Source organism: Peromyscus californicus, unplaced genomic scaffold (assembly GCF_007827085.1).
Source record: "Peromyscus californicus insignis strain IS unplaced genomic scaffold, ASM782708v3 Scaffold_7__1_contigs__length_154581171, whole genome shotgun sequence".
NCBI lineage: Eukaryota > Metazoa > Chordata > Mammalia > Rodentia > Cricetidae > Peromyscus > Peromyscus californicus.
This window is the reverse complement of record NW_026294595.1, coordinates 104,872,637-104,894,241: the sequence shown is the minus strand read 5'-3', so window position 1 is coordinate 104,894,241 and position 21,605 is coordinate 104,872,637. Positions and strand designations below refer to the sequence as shown.

The 21,605-nt window shown below is 43.7% G+C and overlaps 1 protein-coding gene across 1 annotated transcript in view; it reads right to left on the bottom strand.

Moving 5' to 3' along the window:
- Positions 1–5,642, bottom strand: part of Tmc2 (transmembrane channel like 2) — a 72,169-nt gene extending 66,527 nt beyond the window's left edge. The window contains exon 1 of the mRNA XM_052725972.1: positions 5,609–5,642. Coding sequence (XP_052581932.1) covers positions 5,609–5,642 — 34 coding nt within the window. The remainder of the gene's footprint in view (positions 1–5,608) is intronic.
- Between the last annotated feature and the right edge of the window lie 15,963 nt (positions 5,643–21,605).

Here is a 21,605-nt window from a genome sequence, read left to right as displayed (position 1 = left end):
AAAGAAGATATGAATAAATAAATGCCTTATGAAATTGTAAAAATGCAGTTGAATGAAGTAAGAAAACATTTTAAGTTATGGAAGTAGAATTTAACAAAGAAATACAATCACTAAAGAAAACCTAAACTAAAATAAAACTGAAAATGAAAAATTTAGAATATTAAGCAAAACCCTCAGAGGAGAGCCTCACCAACAGATTACAAGACATGGAAGAGAGAATTTCAGGTGTTGAAGACAAGGTAGAAGAAATTGACATCTTGGGCAAATAAAATGTAAAACCTAAAAAAAATTCAGGCACAAAACATCCACGAAATTTGGGACACTATGAAAACACCAAATCTATGAATAATAGGAATAGAGGAAGGAGAAGAAACCCAGGTCAAAGGCACAGAAAATATCTTTTAACAGAAATAGAAAAAAAAATTCCTTAATATAAAGGAAGATATGCTTATCAAGATACAAGAAGCATAAATAAAACCAAATAGATGGCACCAGAAAAGAAATTTCCACAACACATAATAATCAAAACACTGAACGTACAGGACAAAGAATATTAAAAGCTGAAAAGGAAAAAAAGACCAAGTAATATATAAAGAAAGACCCAATTAGAATAACACCCAGCTTCTCAATAAACACTAAAAGCCAGAAGGACTTGGACAGATGATCTACAGACTCCAAGAGACCACACATGCCACCCCATATTCTATATGCAGCTAAACTTTCCATCACAGTAGATGGAGAAAGAAAAACATTCCATGATAAAACCAAATTTAAGCAATTTCTACCAATCCAGCTCTACAGAAGAAGCTAGAACAAAACTTCAGTTGGAAGAAATTAACTACATCCAAGGACACAGGGAATGATTAATCTAAGAATAGTAAATAAAATGAGGGAGGAAATGCCCACATCACAAGAACAAAATAACAGGAATCAATAAACATGGCTCATTAATAACTTTCCACATTAGCCAAGTATGGTGGCACATGCCTTTGATTCTGGCACTCAGGAGGCAGAGGCAGGAGGATCTCTGTGAGTTCAAGGCTTACCTGGTTTACAATTGAGTTCCAGGACAGCCAATGCTGTTACACAGGTAACCCTGTCTCAAAAACAAACAAGCAAACAAACAAACAAACAAAAATAAAATAAACTTTCAACATTAATGGTCTCAATTCTCCAATAAAAAGACATAGATTAATAGATTGGATTAGAAAACAGAATCCATCTTTCTGCTGTACCCAAGTAATACATCTCACTATCAAGGAAGAAAAATGAAATTGTGAAACTTACAGGTAAATGGATTGAGCCAGAAAAAAAAAAATCACCCTGAATGAGGTAACCCAGACCTCAAAAGATAAATACTGTATGTTTTCTCTTATGTGTGGATGCTAGCGTTTAAACTTTCAATACATGTGCTACAATTTGAATAACCACAGAGGTTAGGACCAGAGGGGAGGAGAGGATCTCTCAAGGAAGGGGAATTGAAGCGCAGTGTTATGGAGAGAGAGAGGAAACGAGAATAGGAAGATTAAATAGGGATCGGGATGGAAAGGCAGGGTAAAGGAGGAAATAGGGTGTAGTCAGAAGTTTTCCTGCATCCCACCCGATCCTGCAGTCACTCAGACCCAAGTAAACACATAGAGGCTTATATTCTTTACAAACTGTATACTCTATGGCAGGCCTCTTGCTAGCTAGCTCTTATATCTTAAATTAACCCGTAACTATTACTCTATGTATTGCCACATGTTCTGTGGCTTTACCTGTGTCCCATTACATGTTGCCCTTTGGGTGGCTGGTTCACGTCTCTTCCCTTCTGCCTTTCTTCTTCCTGTCTATCTGCTTGTATTTCCTGCCTGCCTCTAAGCTGCTTTGCCATAGGCCAATATAGCTTTATTTATCAACCAATCAGAGCAACACATATTCACAGCATACAGAAAGACATCTCACAGCAATAGGGGAAGAGGCAACTAACTCTAAAGGACATTTGAAAAGCCACATGGGCCGGGCGGTGGTGGCGCACGCCTTTAATCCCAGCACTTGGGAGGCAGAGCCAGGCGGATCTCTGTGAGTTCGAGGCCAGCCTGGACTACCAAGTGAGTTCCAGGAAAGGCGCAAAGCTACACAGAGAAACCCTGTCTCAAAAAACCGAAAAAAAAAAAAAAAAAAGAAAAGCCACATGGAAACCTACTACTGTGGAAGCGTCCTGAAATATATACAATATCAAAGGAAGATAAATCAAATCACCAAATAATGAGGGGATGATGCCACAACTAGACATCTTATGTCACCAAGTAAAACCTTTAGTGCCAGGAATGGGCTACATCTTGTTGAGTCATTGGCCAAAAGAGTACCATGGAACCCCCCAAACATTACAGGCTATTGGCTGCTCTCCACAACCTGATGGTAAGGTCCTATTGCTGAAGACAACACTTACTTATGTCATTCAACACAGAGAAGTGGAGCTGGTGCCTGACTGAAAGCTACAGCCTTCCTGAATAGAGTTCATGGTAGTGTAAGGTACTTTACACCTGCCAGAGGTGAAAGGTTATCATCATTATCTCCCAGATATAAATCCTGTGACCTATAACAGCAACCTTCTTGCAAGATATATTGGTGTGATGGTGGCCCAAATTTTAGGGATGTAATTAGCCACTTTTAAAAATTGGATTTAAGGCCCACTCCATGAGGTGGAACACATACCCGACACTGCTAATGTGGCCAAGAACCTGAGGCTAGATAGGTCATGACTTAGGGAAAACCAAATGCTATTATTCTGCTAAAAGAACATAACAGTAAAATGACTCCTAATGACCCTTTGCTACATCCACAGATTAGTGCCTCACTTAACCCACATCAGAGAAGATTCTTCTTGCAGTAGATGTGAATCCATACAGAGACTCACAACTGGACAATGTGCAGAGAGTGAGAGATTTTGGAGTACTCAGTCCTAAATAGGATGTCTTCATCAAACCCTTCCTCTCAAGGTTCAGGGATCTATGAGGAAGAGGAGGCAGAAAGATTGTAAGATCCAGAGGGGATAGATGACTCCAAGGAAACAATGTCTTTCAGACACAACAGGACTGATGCATATTTGAACTCAAAGAGACCATGGCAGCACATATAAGACCTGCAAGGGGTTAAGTCAGACAAGGTCCCAGCATTGGGAGGGGAAGTAGACATGAGGTCTCACCCCTCACTAAGAAGCTATTTGCAATTGATATCTGCTGGGAAAGGGGAAATCAGTTTTCTCTGATGGAGTGTCACTGAGTATATCAACCATACTCCAGGGTAGATCACGTGTCCAGTAGTTGGCCAAAAGGAACTCCATGTTTTGTTGGTTTTGTTTGTGTGTGTGTGTGTGTGTGTGTGTGTGTGTGTGTGGACTTACTTAATTTTGTTTTGTTTTGGTATTTTCTATTTTATTGGTCTTTTGTTTGTTAGGGTTTTGTTTTTGTTTTTCAAGACAGGGCTTTACTGTGTAGCTTTGGTGCCTGTCCTGGAACTCACTCTGTAGAGCAGGCTGGCCTCGAACTCACAGAGATCTGCCTGTGCCTGCCTCCTGAGTGCTGGGATTAAAGGTGTGCATCACCACCGCCAGGCTGCTGGTTAGTTTTGATTTTTATTTTTGTGGGTTTTTTTTTTTTGAGAGAGAGAGGTTGAAAAAGAGAAAAAGAACATCAAGTTGGGTGGGTAGGGAGGTGGGGGGGTATCTGAGAGGAGTTGGGGAAAGGGGAAAACGATCAAAATATAATTGTATAGAAAATTCAAAGTAAAAAAGATTAGAGGAGCTTATGTGATTGGCTTATAACACATAAATAAACGATTATACAAATTAAGTATTTCAAAATATTCACAAGTAGCTGGGCATGGTGGCACATGGCTGTAATCCCGTCCCTTAGGAAGCAATTGCAAGCACAAGGAGACCAGGAAGTGGCAATAGCGTGCAGGACTTTAGCATTCATTAGCACAGTCTTCTGTGTTTAGATACGTTTATTGACATGAGAATTTGAAGTCATGGCAATGGAGGAGAATCTCCCTCTTTGTAGCTTCTAGGGCCTCTTCAGCTTCTCTTGTCCCTGGGGGCTGGATAGCTTCCTCACAGGTCACAGAAATGCTGTAATCACATTCCCAGGGGGAGTTGCTTAAGCCCCGGCTACAAAAAGATTGTTGGGAGATGAGAGGTGCCCTTTGGAGGGAGGGCGGCCTTTGGGTGTGGGTCCTGGCTGCACCACCTGATAGGTGCTGCTTGTCCCTGGGATAATGAATGTCTATAGCTTACCAAGGCAAAGCTCAAAGTGTCTCTAGTCTGGGAATATCCTTGTTGAAACAGAGGCTGAGCAGCAGGCCATCTCTGCTTGACGTTGTAGATTATTTTAAGGTGTGTTGCTTTTGTTTATGTTGCATTTGTTTAACTCTGTGAAGCTGTGTTACTTTGCCTATCCAACACACCTGACTGGCCTAATAAAGAACTGAATGACCAGTAGTGAGGCAGGAGAGAGACATAGGTGGGGCTGGCAGGCAGAGAGAATATATAGAAGGAGAAATCTGGGAGGAGCAGAAGAAGTAGTCAGAGAAGGAGGAGGACTCCAGGGGCTAGCCACCCAGCTACATAGCAAGCCACAGAGTAAGAGTAAGATTTACAGAAGTAAGAGAATGGGGAAAAACCTAGAGGCAAAAGACAGGACAAGTTAACATTAAGAAAAGCTGGCTAGCAACAAGTCAAGCTAAGGCCAGACATTTATAATTAAAATAAACTTCTGTGTGTGATTTATTCTTGGTGGGCCCCCCAAAAGAATAAAAACAACCAACAACATGACCTCATGCCTCCTTCCCAGTTAAACCAACTGCTACCCAGAAAAGAATCATGCTTGTTATTGAGCAAGGAAAGAAGGAATGAGGGGGTGGTGGTGAGAGGAAGGAGAATGTGGGATGGCTGAAGTTCAGGGCTAACATGAGCCTGGCACACTACCCAGGAGCCCATCACCCTCCACACTGCCTCACCCCCTCCATCCCCATCCTCCATGCTTGAGAGCTGCTCTGATGGCTTTCTCACTTCACCATGCGCCCAAGGCCAGGAAGAAGGCAGGTGGTTGCCCTCTGGAAAGTCTCCTGGCAGCAGCCGCATTTCACTGTGGGAGTCTGCAGACTGGGACCTGGCTCCAGTTACTTTATTCAAAAAGTTCTAAGTCCAACATTTCCCTGATACCTTGGAAAAGTCTTAAGTTCAGAACTCTCTCCTATCTCCCCATGTACAACAGACAGACAGACACAGTGGGTGAGAATTGTTAAGGGGACACAGCTGTAAACAATAAGCTCTTAAGATCATACAGATGGGTGGCCAGTTCCAGCAAGTTCATTAATGTGGGCTCTACATGACCCTCTGCACAGGTTATTTTCAGTTCCTGTATGAGCCCTGCAAGGAAGTGACAACTACCCTCATCCCACTGGTGAATAGGAAGAGACTAAGTAGCCACCTGAGGTTCCTCAGCTCAATTTGTAGGATCTGAACTCAAATGCAGGGCCTTCCCATGACCCTGAGACTGTTTCCCCTATATCCACTGTGCCAAGAGACCTGGTAGGTAGGCCTTTGAGGATCAAGCTGAGGACTCACCTTCCTCCTCCAGGCTCTTTAACTGGCGGCTCATGGTCATCAGAATATCAAGGTCCTCACACTGGCTCACATCTTCATATACTTCCAGCCTGGGGTGCTCTCATGCTGTCATGGTCACTGGCCTCTCTTCCTGGGACCTAACAGCAGCTGGAGCTGCTCTGAGATTGAAAGTAGAGGTAGGTTTTGTTGGGGAGAAAGATGGGGAAGGACACAACGAGTTTTCAGCCCGTCAATCCATCCCCACACTCCTCTGCTCTGGTTCCTCTGCCAAGGACAGTGTGGCCTCACGTTTCAGGCATCACTTATACATGAGGGCCCTGGAGGGGTAGGAACTGCAGGCTCGCCTCATAACAACGATACTACTTGCATCCAGCCAGGGAAGGTGTGAGCTGTATTGCACGGCTCTTTCCCAGTGTCTTGAGTCCCTGATTGGGACAAAGGTGTAAGTTGTCCTCTGGGTTTCTGTTTAAAGTGCAGATTATGGGAAATATACAGTGGGATCTCCTTGCTGTCCCCCATCCCCTTCCAGGGCTCAGTATTAAGCCAAGGGCCTTGTGCATGCTAGGCAAGTGTTCCTGAGTCCTGGAATCCACACTTTGGACCTGAGCCAGCACCGATGACTGTCCTCACTGAAGTCACCTGCTTATTCATTCAGCAGCTTTCTCTAGCACTGCCTGCCTTTAGGGAATGTTCATTTGGCTGCTTTGAAAACCACTGTTACCACCAAATAGCAAGGCTGCAGAACCAGAATGGTACCAAGTTTCTTGTTGGTATCAGCTGATACTGAGAGGGATTCCAGGTTCTTCTAATCCCTTAGCAAGGAATTAGAGACATAGAGTTGCAGCAGAAACAATATTAGGAAAAGATACACTTCCAAGGGAGGAATCTGGCCGGGACAGGGAGGCTCAGCAGCTCAACAGTCCAGCAGAGCTGGGGTTTTTCTGTTACCTTAGTGTGGGCTTTGGGGCTCATCTGCATAGGGAAGCTTTTTCCTGCATGTTCTGTTATGTGTAGTTCTGTATACAACTTCCTGTTTCCCCAGCATTCTGTATCTCCACCCAGTGGTATCACAGTGGGCCACAGGCTACCCATAGACACCCTGGAGTGCCTCTGTGCCCATGCCAGTAGTGCGAGCAGGTTTCAGTCAGCTTCATAGGGGTGGTTTCCAATCTTTGATTTATGCCAACTTGCTTTTTTCATATGCTAATTTTGCAAGGCTTTGTGGGAGTCCTTCTGGACCCTACCCTCTGCCTTATTAATTCTCCTGCCTCACCATCAACAGACTTTTAGAGGAGGCCTCTGGAAGGGACTCACAAGGCCTCTGAGTGCAGGAGGCTTTGTGAGCCCCTTTTCATTTTATTTTCACAAAGGATTAGTGGTATAACCAAGAATTTCACAAAAGCTGAAAATTCAGGTGTCCTGTAAATGGTGAAGAATATTGACCCTCCAGGGACAGAAGGCTGGAGGACACATTGTTGTACAAGGACTCCTAGCTACTGTTAATTTGAGCTCCACCGCCATATCATGCCCCGAGGTTCTTTTCAGTTTCAATTTGATGGGTACATCGTGTCTATTTACCAAAACAACAGCAGCAGCTTTCCCACTGGGGTCTAATGATCTCCCCAACCATGGGGTTTGGACCAGATTTACAGTATCAGACATGATTTCCCTCTGTAGAATTGGCTTCAGATCCTCGGAACAAACCTGGCCACTCTTGCACCTATTGGCACACCTTACCTGGGCGGTCAGTTGCATTGCGTGCACCATGAGGGCTTGCCAATGGGGAGGAAGCTTCCAGCCCCAGCTTTATTTCTCTATATTCTGTAACCAAGACGTATGGTATCTTCAGCAATATGGTCTTATCATCAAGTTCTGGTAGGCAGGCAGTAGCAAAGACAATTATTTTGAATCACTTTGGGGGTTTCAGGGGTCTCCTTGCCCAGCATTGTGTAGGAAGACAGCCTACTCCTGTAGCCTTAGTCCTCTTTGTGACTGAGTTGTCCATTTTCTTGTTGTTGAGCTTTTTCATTTCCTCTGGATATTAATTTTCTGTGGGATGTAGAGCTGACAAAAGATTTTCTCCCATTCTCTAGGTTGTCTTTTACATGACTGACCGTTTCTTTTGACGTAAAGAAGTGTTTTGATTTCATGAGGTCTCACTTATTGGTGAGCTGTCCTTATTTCCCAAGAGACTGGAGTTTAATTTGGAAGTCCTCACCTTCGCCTACCTCTTCCCATTTGTTGTTTCAGGTCTTGTGTTAGGGTCTTTGGTCCTTTTGAAGTAGATCTTTGTGGAGAATAACAAATATAAACCCAGCTTCATTCTTCTACATGTTGATGTGCCATTGTCCCAGCACCACAACCAGAGGCTGTCTTTTCTCCAATATGTATTTTTGGCATCTTTGTCAAAAATCAGGCAGCTGTAGATGTTTGGGCTTGTGTCTGGGTCCTGGATTCTGTTCTTTTGATCTGAATTTTGTGTGTTTTTATGGTGGTGGTGCACTGCTTTCATTGCTATGGCTCTGCAGTATAACTTAAAATCAGTGCTGTTTTTCCAGCATTATTCTTTTTTTCTCAGGAGTGCTTTGACTATCTAGGGTTTTTTCTATATGGACTTTAGGATTGTATTTCTCTGTGAAGAATGTTAATGGAATTTTGTTGGGGATTGCATTAAATCTGTAGGCTGCTTTTGGTAGAATGGTAATGTTCATAAACTTAATTCTTCCAATCCATGAGCATGAGAGATCTTTCCATCTTCCAGTGCCTTCCTCGATTTCTTTCTTCAGTGTTTTAAAGTTTTCATTGTAAAGATCTTTCACTCCCTTGCTCAGGTTTATTCCAAGGCATTTTTGTTTTGTTTTGAGACAATCTGTAATGTTTTTGAGTTTTATCGTCATCATGTTTACTGGCACAGCCTACTGATTTTAGTAGGTTAACTTTGCATTCTGCCACTTTGCTGATCTATGAGTTTTCTGTGGCGATTTTGGAATCTCATATATATAGAATTATATCATCTGGAAATAGAAATATTTTGGTTCTTTTTTTATTTGTATCTCTTTTATTTATATCTCTTGTCTTATTGCTGGCTGAGCCCTATAGTGGGTAGAGATAGAGTGGGCACCTTCTCTTACTCTTGATCTTAGTGGGAATGCTTTTTATCCATTTAACATGAGGGTTGTAGGATATTTGATCACACTGTGTGAAGATGTGTCTATGTTTTACCTCACTTGCCTGACGCACCTTCTGATTGGTTTAATAAAGAGCTGAATGGTCAAAGCTAGGTAGGAGAGGATAGGCGGGACTTCCGGGGAGAGATAGGAACTCTGGGAAGAATCTGAGAGGCAGGAGATTCACCAGCCAGATGCAGAGGAAGTCGGAGGTATGGTACTGAGGAGAGGTAATGAGCCACGTGGCAGAACATGAATTAATAGAAACAGGTTAATTTAAGTTTTCAGAGTTAGTTGGGAACAAGCCTATGCTAAGGCCAAGCTTTCATAATTAGTAAGTCTCTGTGTCATTACTCAGGAGCTGGCGGTCCAAAGAAAGACCTGTTGGTTGTGGGTTTGTCATGTACAGTCTTTGTTCTGTTGAGGTACACTTCCTCTATTGCCAGTCTCTTCATATAGTCATCTTTGTTATGTTGAGGTACACTTCCTCTATTGCCAGTCTCTTCGGAGATTTTATTAAGGGATGTTAGATTTTTGTGAAAGCCCTTCTATGCATTATTGAGTTTACCATGTGATTTTGGTCCTCGAATCCATTTATACTATATAGACCAGAATGGCCTACAACTCAATAAGTAGATGAGGCCTTGAATAGGGATCTACCTACCTCTACCACCCGAGTGCTGGGATTAAAGGCATGCACCACCACACCCAGCTTCTTTTCATCAATTCTAGGAAAATTTAAATTTTCTTCCTGATTTATTCATTGATCCATTCATCATCCAGTAGTGTGTTGTTTAATCTTCATGAGTTTGTTTATTTCTGTAGTTTCTCTTACTGATGATTTTTAGCTTGATTCTATTGTACTCAGAATGGCAAAAGTTATTTTAATTTTCCTGTACTTATTGAAACTAATATAGCATCTGCTTTAGAGAAAGTTCCATGGACTTCTGAGAAAAATGTGTATTCTGCAATGTTTGGGTGGAATGTTCTAAAGATGTCTGTTAAGTTCATTTTATCTAGCAGAATATATTTTATGAAATTGGGTGTGCTTGTGTTTAGAGCTTATATGTTTAAAATTGTAATGATGTATTTTTCCATTAATCAGTGTGGTGGCCTGAATAGGAATGGCCCCCATAGACTCCTGTATTTGAATGTTGGGTCACTAGGGAATGGCACTATTAGGAGGTGTGGCCTTGTTGGAGTAGGTGAGGCTTTGTTGGAGGATGTGAGTCACTGGGGGTGGGCTTTGAGGTCTCAGAAGGTTAAGCCAGGCCCAGTGTGTCAGTCTCTTCCTGCTGCCTGCAGATCCAGATGTAGAACTCTCAGCTATGTCTCCAGCACCGTGTCTGTCTGCATGTCTCCATGCTTCCCACCATGATAATGACTAAGCCTCTGAACTGTAAGCCAGCCCCAATTAAATAGTTTCCTTTGTAAGAGTTGCTGTGGCCATGGTGTCTCTTCACAGGAATAGAAACCCTAACTATGACAATCAGCATGAAGAAGTTTTATTTATCTCTTATGACTAGTTTTGAAATCAATTTTCTCACATATTAAAATTGCAACAGCTAGCCGGGCGGTGGTGGCGCACGCCTTTAATCCCAGCATTCGGGAGGCAGAGCCAGGCGGATCTCTGTGAGTTCGAGGCCAGCCTGGGCTACCAAGTGAGTCCCAGGAAAGGCGCAAAGCTACACAGAGAAACCCTGTCTCGAAAAACCAAAAAAAAAAAAAAAAAAAAATTGCAACAGCTTCTTATTTCCAGGTTCCAATTGCTTTGAACACCCTTTTCCATTATTTCACCCTGTCTTAGGGTTTTATTGCTGTGAAGAGACACCATGACCCCAGCAACTTTTATAAAGGAACACATTTAATTGAGGCTGGCTTACAGTTTCAGAGGTTTAGTCCATTGTCGTCATGGAGGGAAGCTTGGTGGTCTGCAGGCAGACATGGTGCTGGAGAAGGAGCTGAGAGTTTTACATCTGGATCAAGAGGCAGCAGAAGTGATTGTCAATGTGAAGGTCTCACAGGATAGACAGACCACACTGGGTATAGCTTGAGCATATGAGACCTGCAAACCCACCCCCACAGTGACACACTTTCTCCAACAAGGCCACATCTACTCCAACTAAGCCACACTTCCTAATAGTGCCACTCCTTAGGGACCAAGCACTCAAACACATGAGTGTATTGGGGCCAAATCTATTCAAACCGCTACACATTCTAAGGTAGTATCTTCCTTTGTTGGTAAGATTTGTTTCTTGGGAGCAGAAAATTGATCAGTCCTGGAAGTTAAAAATTTTTAAGTTTATTTAGTCTCTGTCTCTCTTTGTGTGTGAGTATGTAGACACATGCACACATGTATAAGCCATGGCACACATGTGGAGGGTAAAGGACAATTTGTAGGAGTCTCTTCTACCATGTGGGTTTCTAAGGATCAAACACAGATCTTCACAGTAAGCATCTGTCTTAGTTGGGGTTTCTATTGCTGTGAAGAAACACCATGACAAAAAGCAACTTGGGGAGGTAAGGGTTTATTTGATTTACACATCCCATGTCACAGATCCATTGAAGAAAACTAAGCAGGAACCTGGAGGCTGGAAATGAAGCAGAAGCCATGGAAGACCATTACTTACCATCTTGCTCAGCTTGTTTTGTTATACTACTCAGGACCACCTACTCAGGGGTGGCACCCTCAATGGCTGGGCCCACCCACATCAATCCTTAATCAAGAAAATGCCCTACAGACTTGCCTATAGGCTATCTTATGGGGCATTTTCTCAATTAAGCTTCCTTTTCCCAGAGAATTCTAGTTTGTGTCAAGTTGTCAAAAAAACAAAACAAAACACCCAACCAGGACAGTACCTTCATTGTTGAGCTGTCTCTGAAGCCCCTGATGCCTGATTTTAAGCCAATCTGCTAGTCTGGGTGTTTTGACTGGGGAACTGAGACTATTCATATTCAGTTTTTTAAAAAGTATGTGTGTGTGTGTGTGTGTGTGTGTGTGTGTGTGTGTGTGTGTGTGTGTGTGAGAGAGAGAGAGAGAGAGAGAGAGAGAGAGAGAGAGAGAGAGAGAGAGAGAGAGATACGCACACAGGTGGCTGTGAAGGCCAAAGGCTTCTGAGCCCCCTGGAGTTGGAATTACAGCTGACTATGAGCAGCCTAACACGGGTGCTGGTAATCAAGTTCAGGTCCTATGCAAGAGCAGTATGTGCTCTTAATCACAGAGTCATCTCTCCAGCCCCCTCACCTTAAATAAAATTTTTGTAGTGTTGGTATTTTCCCAATCCTTACGTTTAACAACTGTTCAATTACCTTGTTTTCCCCCTGGAGTTTCTTTGATATGTTTATTATTCTCTTTAGTCTGAAGAATTCCTTATGATATCCTCTATAGAGCTGGCCTAGTGGTCATAAATGCCTTTAGCCTTCTTTTCTCACGGATTTTTTTTTCTTCCCCATGAGTTATGACAGTTTTGATGGGTGATGGGTATAGTAATCTGTTTGGCAATAGGCAACTGTGGTCTTCTATTTTGTTTTTAGAGTTTATTTTTAAGTGTGTGTGTGTGTGTGTGTGTGTGTGTGTGTACAGAGTGCAGTGTTCACAGAGGCCAGAAGAGGGTATCAGTTAGTTAGCGGTGGTTGGGAGTCACTGCACGTGGGTATTGGGAACTGAACTCTGATCCTCTGCAAGAGCGGCATGTACTCTTAACCACTGACCACCTGTTGGATCACTTTTCTGAGGACTGTTCTCCATCTGTGTCTAAATGGGGCCCTGGCTCTGACAGACTCTGACTGGCTCTGACTGACTCTGGTTCTGGCTCCAGCTCCTATGTGAACCTGGCTTTGGTTTGACATCTGGAAGTGTCGGAAGAGGCTTCCTTCCTTCCAAAGTGAGCCTCTGGCAAACGGTAGCAAGTGAGTGGAGGAGTCAGCCTTGTGTTCTTCAGTTTAGCTGGCTTTGGCTCAGCCAGGTGCTGTGTTCGAGAGGTGAAATGTGAGCTGCTGCCTTGTGTTCTCAGCGCCGGTGTATGGAGAAGGGGCAGTTGTAAGGGGTTGCCTGTGGCTCCTTGTTCAGTCTCCATATTCTGTTTTTGTGTAAGGAGAGGCAATTCCCTCTGTTTGTACAGCACTCATTACTAAAGCTTTGTTCATCCAGGAACCAATTTTCATGGCTTCAAGCTGTTTCCCTGTGAAAACTCTGACTTAATAAATTCATTTACAGACCTTTTCCCTTGCAGGAAAAAGCAAACATCATATATTATTTCAATTATTTTTGTTGTGGTTGTTGTTGTTGTTTTTTGAGGGTTTTTTTTTTTGGTAAGGCTTCTAACATGTGGTCTGGCCCCCTTTGTCTTTGGGACAGTGTCTCACTTTGTAGTCCTGGGTGACCCGGGACTTGCTGTGTTGGACAGCTTCTGTACTGCAAAGGAAACGGTTAATCTACTAAAGAGGCAGCCTGCAAAAATAGGGGAAAAAAATCTTTGCCAGCTGTATATCTGACAGAGGATTATTGGTGTCTAGAATATAGCAAGAACTTAAAATTAATTACCAAAACAAACAAAACCTAACCCAATTAAAAATAGGCTATGGGACTGCAGAGAGCTTTCAGAAGAAGAAATAAAAATGGCCGAGGGAATAATGTTCCTCCCAGAAGCCATAGGCTGCCAAATAAAAGCCCAGGGCCAGGTGTAGGGTACCTCTGCACATGATGTTGGTTAGAGGGGTCTTTGTTCTTTGCTGTCCATCAAAACTTGATGGTAGGATGACGAGGACACCATAAGCTTTGGTCACAGCACATAAAAAAATCAAGCTGGTACTGATCTGGAAGCTTCCATCCTGCTGGCCAGTCCTTACAGTACTGGAAGATGCTATCCAAACTGCTGGGGAAGAAATGCCATTGACAGTCTTATCCAGCTACGAACCCTGTGGGCTACAATAATGACCGACCGGCCTGGCAAGGTATGCCCATGGGTAAAATGGTGACATGAATGTTATGGGGGTTATCAATTGTTTTATGATTATAAGACTCACTCCACAGGAAGAAACTCATGCCCGATATTCTAAATCTGCCCTAGAGTTTGGTCCTGGGGAGCTCATAGGCCCAGCAGTGAACTTACCAGTATTGTTTTGCTACATGGACATAGTATGAAGTTCTGCATACATTAGCAGCTCTCAGTCCTCGTCAGAGAAGCTTCTTTGTGTAGCAGATGGCAGTTAATACAGAGGTACAAGCTGGTCAAAGTGAAGAAAATAAGGGCTTATGGAGCGCTCAGCCGTAAATAGCACATCTGTATCACATTCCCTCCACACCGAAGCTCGTGGAACATACTGAAGCGGGGGGGGGGGGGGGGGGCAGGAAGAAAAAGAGCCAGAAGTCAGGGAAGACTGTGACAAAACAGTGTCTTCTGGACGTGCCGGGACCGCTGCACTCGTGAACTCACAGCATCTGTGGTTGCCTCCACGAACCTGCACAAGATCAAGCCGGCCAGCATTCCAGCACGGATGAGGGAGGGGCTCATTAGTCCCTCCCCCTGGCTGAGAAGATATTGACAGTTCATAGTACTATGGGAGGACAGTCAGTTTTCTTTAAGGCCCTTAGTATGGTGGCAGCACTCCAGTGCCCAAGTACATGCGGGTAGCACAAATTAGACTCAGTGTGTTCTTGAAAAAAAGCAAGAGATTAAAGTGGTAGGGGGTTGATCCTGGAGAAGCTGAAGGTGGGGGAGAGTGAAGGATAAATACAACCAAAATGCATTATACAAATATGAAATTCTCAAATAATAAATGAAAATGCTATGTTAAAAAGACTAGTCGGCTATAATTCTCCCTAAATGCACCAAGATAGTATAGATGTAACGTTTTTTCATGGTTACACAATCACAACAGAGATGTCTTTAAGCCCTGTTTCTCAGTGCCCCTCACAGCTAGCTTCAACACAATTCCGGCCCAATATACCAGTTAAAGAGGTAAGTGATAGTGGAAAGCTGAGATATCTATTCAGTGTGGTCATGTTGGGAAAAGGAACAAAAAAGGGGTCCAGTGAATCCCCAAATCTATCTTTGGGGCACTAACATAATGTTTAGGTATAGAGGGCCAGAGGTGTCCAGAGGCAAGCAGTTCTGGTCCAGGTGTGGTCCGGCTCACCACTGACCTCTCATTGTTTCAACTTTGCTCTGTCCCCTATGGTGGTCTGGGGAGTGGTCAGAATTGTGTGAATCTCTTGATGTAGAGGAGGCAAGGTCCTCCTCTGGCTGGCACTGAGTTTTAGCTCCCCCCCCACAACAAGCATGAGATTCCTGGGGAAATATTAATTCTCTGGAGTCTATTGTTTCAATAGCCTGATAATACAAGTGTCTCCCTTTAAAATCTCTCTTTCTCTGGTCAAAATAGTTAGTTATACCTCATCAAGTTTTGCCATTTACTTTTGGTGATTTCAGCATGAATTAATTGTAAGTTCTTGAGTTCCCACATTTGAAAGTAAGGAAAAGATAATCTCATTTGAGAAGAGCATACCAAAATTAACTACCACAATGATATAACTTTCATCCTCTCAGAAAACTTTGTCTTTTTCCTCTTAACACAAAGCTTTAGCTAATTAATGTTTGATTTGCTCTGATTGCAAATCCAACTTAATAGAAATAAACACTGCCTTGGGAAGTAATCACACTGGAGGGATATCCCATATAGTGTGTCATCAGAACGGTGAACACCATTACTGCTAGAGCTAAGGACACTGAGTTCTGTACTAATCTTCTCTCATTGTGTGAGCAGAGGAAGCCAAATGCACAAGAAGAGCAACCAATATAACAGTGCAACATCATCTGAATGGTCCAGGGTGTCACAAAAACCCTTTATCAACTGAAGCTCCTTGCATTATCTTATTAATTTATCTCTCCAATTAAAAGTATATATATATAATTAGCCAAAGGTATCTGCTTACTAAACACCCAGCACCACTCACAGAACCTTGTAAACCAGCACAGTGGAGGGATCCAGTTGCATGCGGGTAGCACTTTCACTGACAACATGATCTGGTGCTATCATGAGGTTGTTACCCTGCATCTGGTAACCCACACTAGAGCTCATTATTGGGTATTTTGTGGTGCGGCAGAGAGAGAGGCCAGGGAGATCTGGATGAAAGCAGCATGTTCTCACATACTTTGGAATGTGGAGTATGAGCGGGTTCTGAGGCTTGTTGGAGTCGTGTTGGTCTCTGCTCAGCACTGAAAGTGGGACACAAGATTCCAGTGGAGACTTCTAGGGTGGTCGCTGCCATTTCAGGCTCTTAGAACATTAGACCTACACCAAGAATCTGAACCTGGGAAGAATACAGACTTCCCAAACCGGAGACAGATGTTACCTGATAAAAGCCAAGCAAACCAAGAGGCACAGCTTACAAAACTCACAATGAGAGTTCGAGGCCAGCCTGGACTACCAAGTGAGTCCCAGGAAAGGCGCAAAGCTACACAGAGAAACCCTGTCTCGAAAAAACCAAAAAAAAAAAAAAAAAACCAAACCAAACAAAACAAAACAAAAACCCCAAACTCACAATGAAACTCACGGCCAGGTGACAACTATGAATCATGTTTGTTTGTTATTTATTTTCACTTTTGTGTATAGGTAATATACCTATAGCCTGCATGTAAAGCTATACACCATGTGCATGCAGCACCTTTAGATGCCAGAAGAGGGTATCCTATGCCCTGGGACTAGTGTTACAGATAGTTGTTAGCTGCCATGTGGGTGCTGGGAATTGAACCTGAGTCCTCTGGAAGAGCAGCCAGTGCTCCAAATGGCTGGGACATCTCTCCAGCCCCAAGGTCATGGTTTTCATTTGTCTACTCATTCCTTCCCTCACCATTCTAGGAGACAGGGAGAGGAAAGGGAGTCAAGATTCAGAGGTCATGCTATTTCTGCCCACAGGGGATAGAGACAATTCATAACTGAAATTCTCCTCAAGGCAAATGTGTTCTGTAATATTGTACCCTCTTTTTTTTTTTTTTTTTTTTTTTTTTGGTTTTTCGTGACAGGGTTTCTCTGTAGCTTTGGAGCCTGTCATAGAACTCACTCTGTAGACCAGACTGGCCTCGAACTCACAGAGATCTGCCTGGCTCTGCCTCCCGAGTGCTGGGATTAAAGGCGTGCACCACCACTTCCCAGCTATATTGCACCCTCTTAAGAGAAGCCACCTGAATCAGACAGGGGTCTTATTCCTATTAGTCTCCAACAATGTGTGTGTAGTGGGTAGCCATTCCAGCTTTGATCTGGAAGTTCCAACCCCCATTGAGACTTTGGCAACTGTCACGCCTACAAGGTGGGGCCAAGGGAGGCGCCTAGAGACCCGAGATCTGGATGGGCCAGTGCTCGCTCTCGGTTCCGGGACCCTGGACAGTGGAGGTGGGCCAAGCAGAGCTCCAGAGAACACCGCTGGACTGTGATACACCTTCCCCAGACCCCGCGACCTACCTATCCCTTAATTTGTAAGTTACGCCATTAAATAAATCTCCTTTTAACTACGTGGAGTGGCCTTAATAATTTCACCAATATCTGGCACCCAACATGGGGCAAATTCCAAAGGCCTGGACATGGAGTGGCCTTAATAATTTCACCAATATGTGTGGATCATAAACAAGATATTGAAGGTTTTTCTGTCTCTTCCTCTTCAGCTGTGTATGGATGCCATTCTGTTATGACTTGTTGCATGAATCCTAAATGCTCTTACAATAAAAACCTGGAGCCAGATATCAGGGTGAAAGCTGGAAGGTCAGAGAAGCAGAGCAAGCCGCAGCCACCACCTCTTACCTCATCAACTCCTCAGCTTGAAAGAGTGAGTTCCTGTCTCCTTCCACCTTATATTCCTTTCTCTGCCCAGGCATATCACTTCCTGTTTCAACCTCCCTAAATGCTGGGATTAAAGGTGTGAGATCCCAAGTGCTGGAATTAAGGGTGTGTGCCACTACTACCTGGCTCTGTTTCTCTTTTAGATTGGATTAATCTCATATAGCCTAGTATAGCCTAGAACTCACAGAAATCTAGATGGATCTTTACCTCTGCCTCCCAAGTGCTAGGATTAAAGGAGTGTGCCACCACTGCCTGACCTCTGTGGCTAACTCTGTGGCTGGCTCTGTCCTCTGATCTTCAGGCAAGTTTTATTTCTTAGCTTACAAACAATAACTTCTATAAGAGTCCTTCAGAGAATGAGATGTTGTGGCCATAACTGTGCTATCCCCATTATGGTTTTGAACTATTTGTCCCCAAAGATTCATGGGTTGGAAGTTTGATCCCTGGTATAACAGCACTGTGAGATGGTGAAGGGTTTAGAGGTGGAGCTTTACAGGAGAGTGTAAGGTCATGGAGGCTATGTCTGAGGGACTAGATCAGCTGCCACAGGAGCAGATTATTATAAAGTAAGACCATGCCACATGTTTGACATATGCTGCTCATCTGCATGTGGTGTTATGTTATTATGCACCACAATAAAGTACCCACCCAACACAAAACGGGCTAAGACAGTTCCAAACCTGAAGTTAGGAGGCAGACGCCTTTACGGAATTCCTGGTTACTGTTACTTTGCTCACAGCTCTGGTTTCTACAGTGTGTCTGGGTCCATCCTGTGAGTGCACAGGCAAGCTGCTTGTCCTGTTTCTTTCTCTTTGTCCACTTGGCTTTAGGAGAGGGATGGCTTTTAGAATTTCACTCCGCAGAGTAGCACTAGACCAATCTGTGTGTATTATCACTGATCACCAATAGTTTGGAGATAGCCTGGGGTAGTTGTAGATGTCCCAAGCAGGGACAATTTAACAGCTTTAAGTTTCTTAGTCCCTTCTGTCACAGGACAGACCCTCCACTGAAGTGTCTTGGCTTCTGAATTCGGCTCATGCTCTGTCCCTGTAGCTTTTTCTTCTTTATGAGACACGCTCACTTGGCATGCTGGGATGGCAGGGCTTTCATGGACGCTGCTGGAGTGAGTAAAGGAAGCTGCCTTTCTGAGTCAGCTTCAAAAGACAGGTGTATCTGAGTAAAATGACACCAAGTAGGCCCCAGTAAATCACATTTGGATTTTATACAAAAATATAAACTGGGGTTATATCTTGAGGTATGTGAAGACCTCTGTCTAGGAATAGTCTTAGAGGTCTCCTTGAAGAAACAGGTTGTATTGGAACATGTCGGAATTCGGGGGTGGGGCAGGTAAAAGGAGAGAGCTTGTAAAATTATATCATAGAATTCAGAAAAGTAAGAGTCTTACTCACAGGGATCTGGGGCATCTGCCTGGATGTCACTACAAGAGGAGACAGATTTTCAAAAGGCTCAAAGAACTAGGTGCTTTAAGCTTCTGGCTATGGAGTCTTAACCCTGGACAGATGAATCACAGCGACAGGTTTGTCGTGTTACAGAAATAATGTGCCTTTCCAGGGGGAATCACTCTGCACAGAAGATTCATGAAGGAAAAGCTCTTTAATGGTGTTTGTCCTGCTCAGGCTATAGTGCTCAAAAAGGAGCCAGCCTTGAACAGAAGGTTTACTAACTTATATACACCCCAGGCTTGTGCATTCCACATATGCTGTCATCCTTCTATCTCTTTTTCAGGTCACCAAGTCACCCTCCGAACAATGTAAACAGAGACAGGAGACTGCAAGTCTGGCCACTTGGGCAGATGGGAGATTTACACAGCAAAGATACTGCCAGAGTTAGTTCTTAAGTACGCCAGTGGTGTTCTTTTCAAATAGTTGTTACCAGGGGTCATCTTGCCCATTTGACAGGATTATACTTTTCTCAAGAGAACTGGAGGATTTATGGAAGTCAAGACTTAACATTGATGGTGACCCTGCACTGCCCCCTTGAGCTGCCTGTTAGAGGCATGTTCTTTGGGATGGACCTAATGACTGGTGAATATTGTAAACAAATATTTGTATCACAGCATCATAAATTTCACTTCTCTTTAGCAAGTCTGGTTAGCACACTACTTACCTTTGGGGTGTTTTGGAGGTAGGTCCATTAGCTAAATTCCACTTGTGTGACTTAATGTCTTCTAAGTGAATCTATTAAACCATTCTCGAACATTAATTCTATTAATTTGAATTTCTCCTACATCAGTAGCTTGACAATAGCTGGAAACAGATTACATGGACTAAACAGTTCTAAATGGGTGGCCTGGTAAAAACTGTTAAGGATTTTCCACATGGAAAGAACAACAGCTTCTTTTCTGGACTCCACAATCACTCCCCCAGGTTGGTGGAGAAGCCTTCATGTGAAGCTTGTTGAGTATCCTAAGGGGTATTTTGAAGATGAGGGAGGGTGGAATTGAGAACTATGGCATCTTGGGGTGGAAGCCAAGCTGTCTATTGGGCATGCTTAATCAGGGTGTTATGGGTAGTAGGGAGAACCGTCTCTCTAGATGGCTGACTGGGTATGGGTTACACTGGAAGAATAGGCAGAATCTGTGTCGTATGAAGGCTCATTCTTGCCTCTAGCTGGGAAACCCCAGTGAGGGCAATTAATTCATATTTTTGGATTGATGTGGAATACCTCAAGTGGTGCAGCTCCATGACCTCTGTGTCCTGCCATCATAAAACTATTCCCATCTGTGAACCAGGTGGCTTCATGTTGGGAGAATGGGGACTCTTGTAAACATGGTGGAGCACCATAGGCAATGACAATTGTCTCTACATGAGAATTCTGCAGAGAGACCTCAGGGTTATGATCTGCAGTAAGGTGACAGACCCCAGGGCTATGATAGGGCAGTAAGGTGACAGACCCCAGGGCTATGATAGGGCAGTAAGGTGACAGAGAGGCCCAGTGTAGATGTAACCAACCGTCTTATTAAATAAGAAACACAGAGCCGATTCAGAGAAGAAAGCCAAGAGGTCAGAGCTAAGAGCCTTACCCTTCCTGCTTCAGCGATCCTCTTCAGCCAAGAGAGCTCTCCGAAAGAGACCTACTTCCTGTGTTTGTCTTTATATAGTCTTTCTGTTCTGCCTTCTCATTGGTTGTAAACCCAAACACATGACTGCCTCGTCACTGCCTGTCTGTAGAGACTTCCAGGTCTTCTATGGTTGGGATTGAGATTAAAGGCGTGTGTCTCCAATGCTGGCTGTATCCTTTTACACACAGAGATCTACCTAGCTCTGTCTACCAAGTGCTGGGATTAAAGGCATGCGCCACCACTGCCACGCTCTTGCTATGGCTCTAATAGCTCTGACCCCCGGGCAACTTTATTTATTAACATACAATTAAAATCACATTTCAGTACAAATAAAATACCACCATAGCCCAGGGCTATGATCTGGCAGAAGGTGACAGACAGACTCAGGGCTATGATCTGCAGTAACGTGACAGGGAGACCCCAGGGCTATGATTTGGCAGTAGGTGTTGGGACTTCAAGCTTAGAGAGGTTAAAGCCAGAGTTCTTAAGAGAAAGGTGGTGGTTTCTGATACTGTTAGCTGAGACTCCAATAGGAAGCTCTTTAGTTTAAAGGACCTGATAAGGCATTTAAGCTGTCATACCAACCAAGATGTGCACAGCTGCCAGTGGACGGAGGTGAGGAGCAGGAGAAGCCCCATGGAGAGATAAACAACTGGGCCCTGAAGTCTGGATAAAGCTGCCAGTGTTGTTTCCTGTTTATACAGTCATGTTTTCCACTCCTCTCTGCTCAGATCTCCGCAGCTGTCTGGTACCGTGTTCCCAAAAGAGAAGAAGTCGGGTGGGACACAGCAGTAGAGCAGGCAGTCAGGAGTTCATTTAGAGAGAACAAGGAAGTGTGAGAAACATTTGTTTCTATCATAAGTAGCTAGCCCACCAAGGGCCAATATTCTAGAAACCTCCTGGTTTGGTTTTA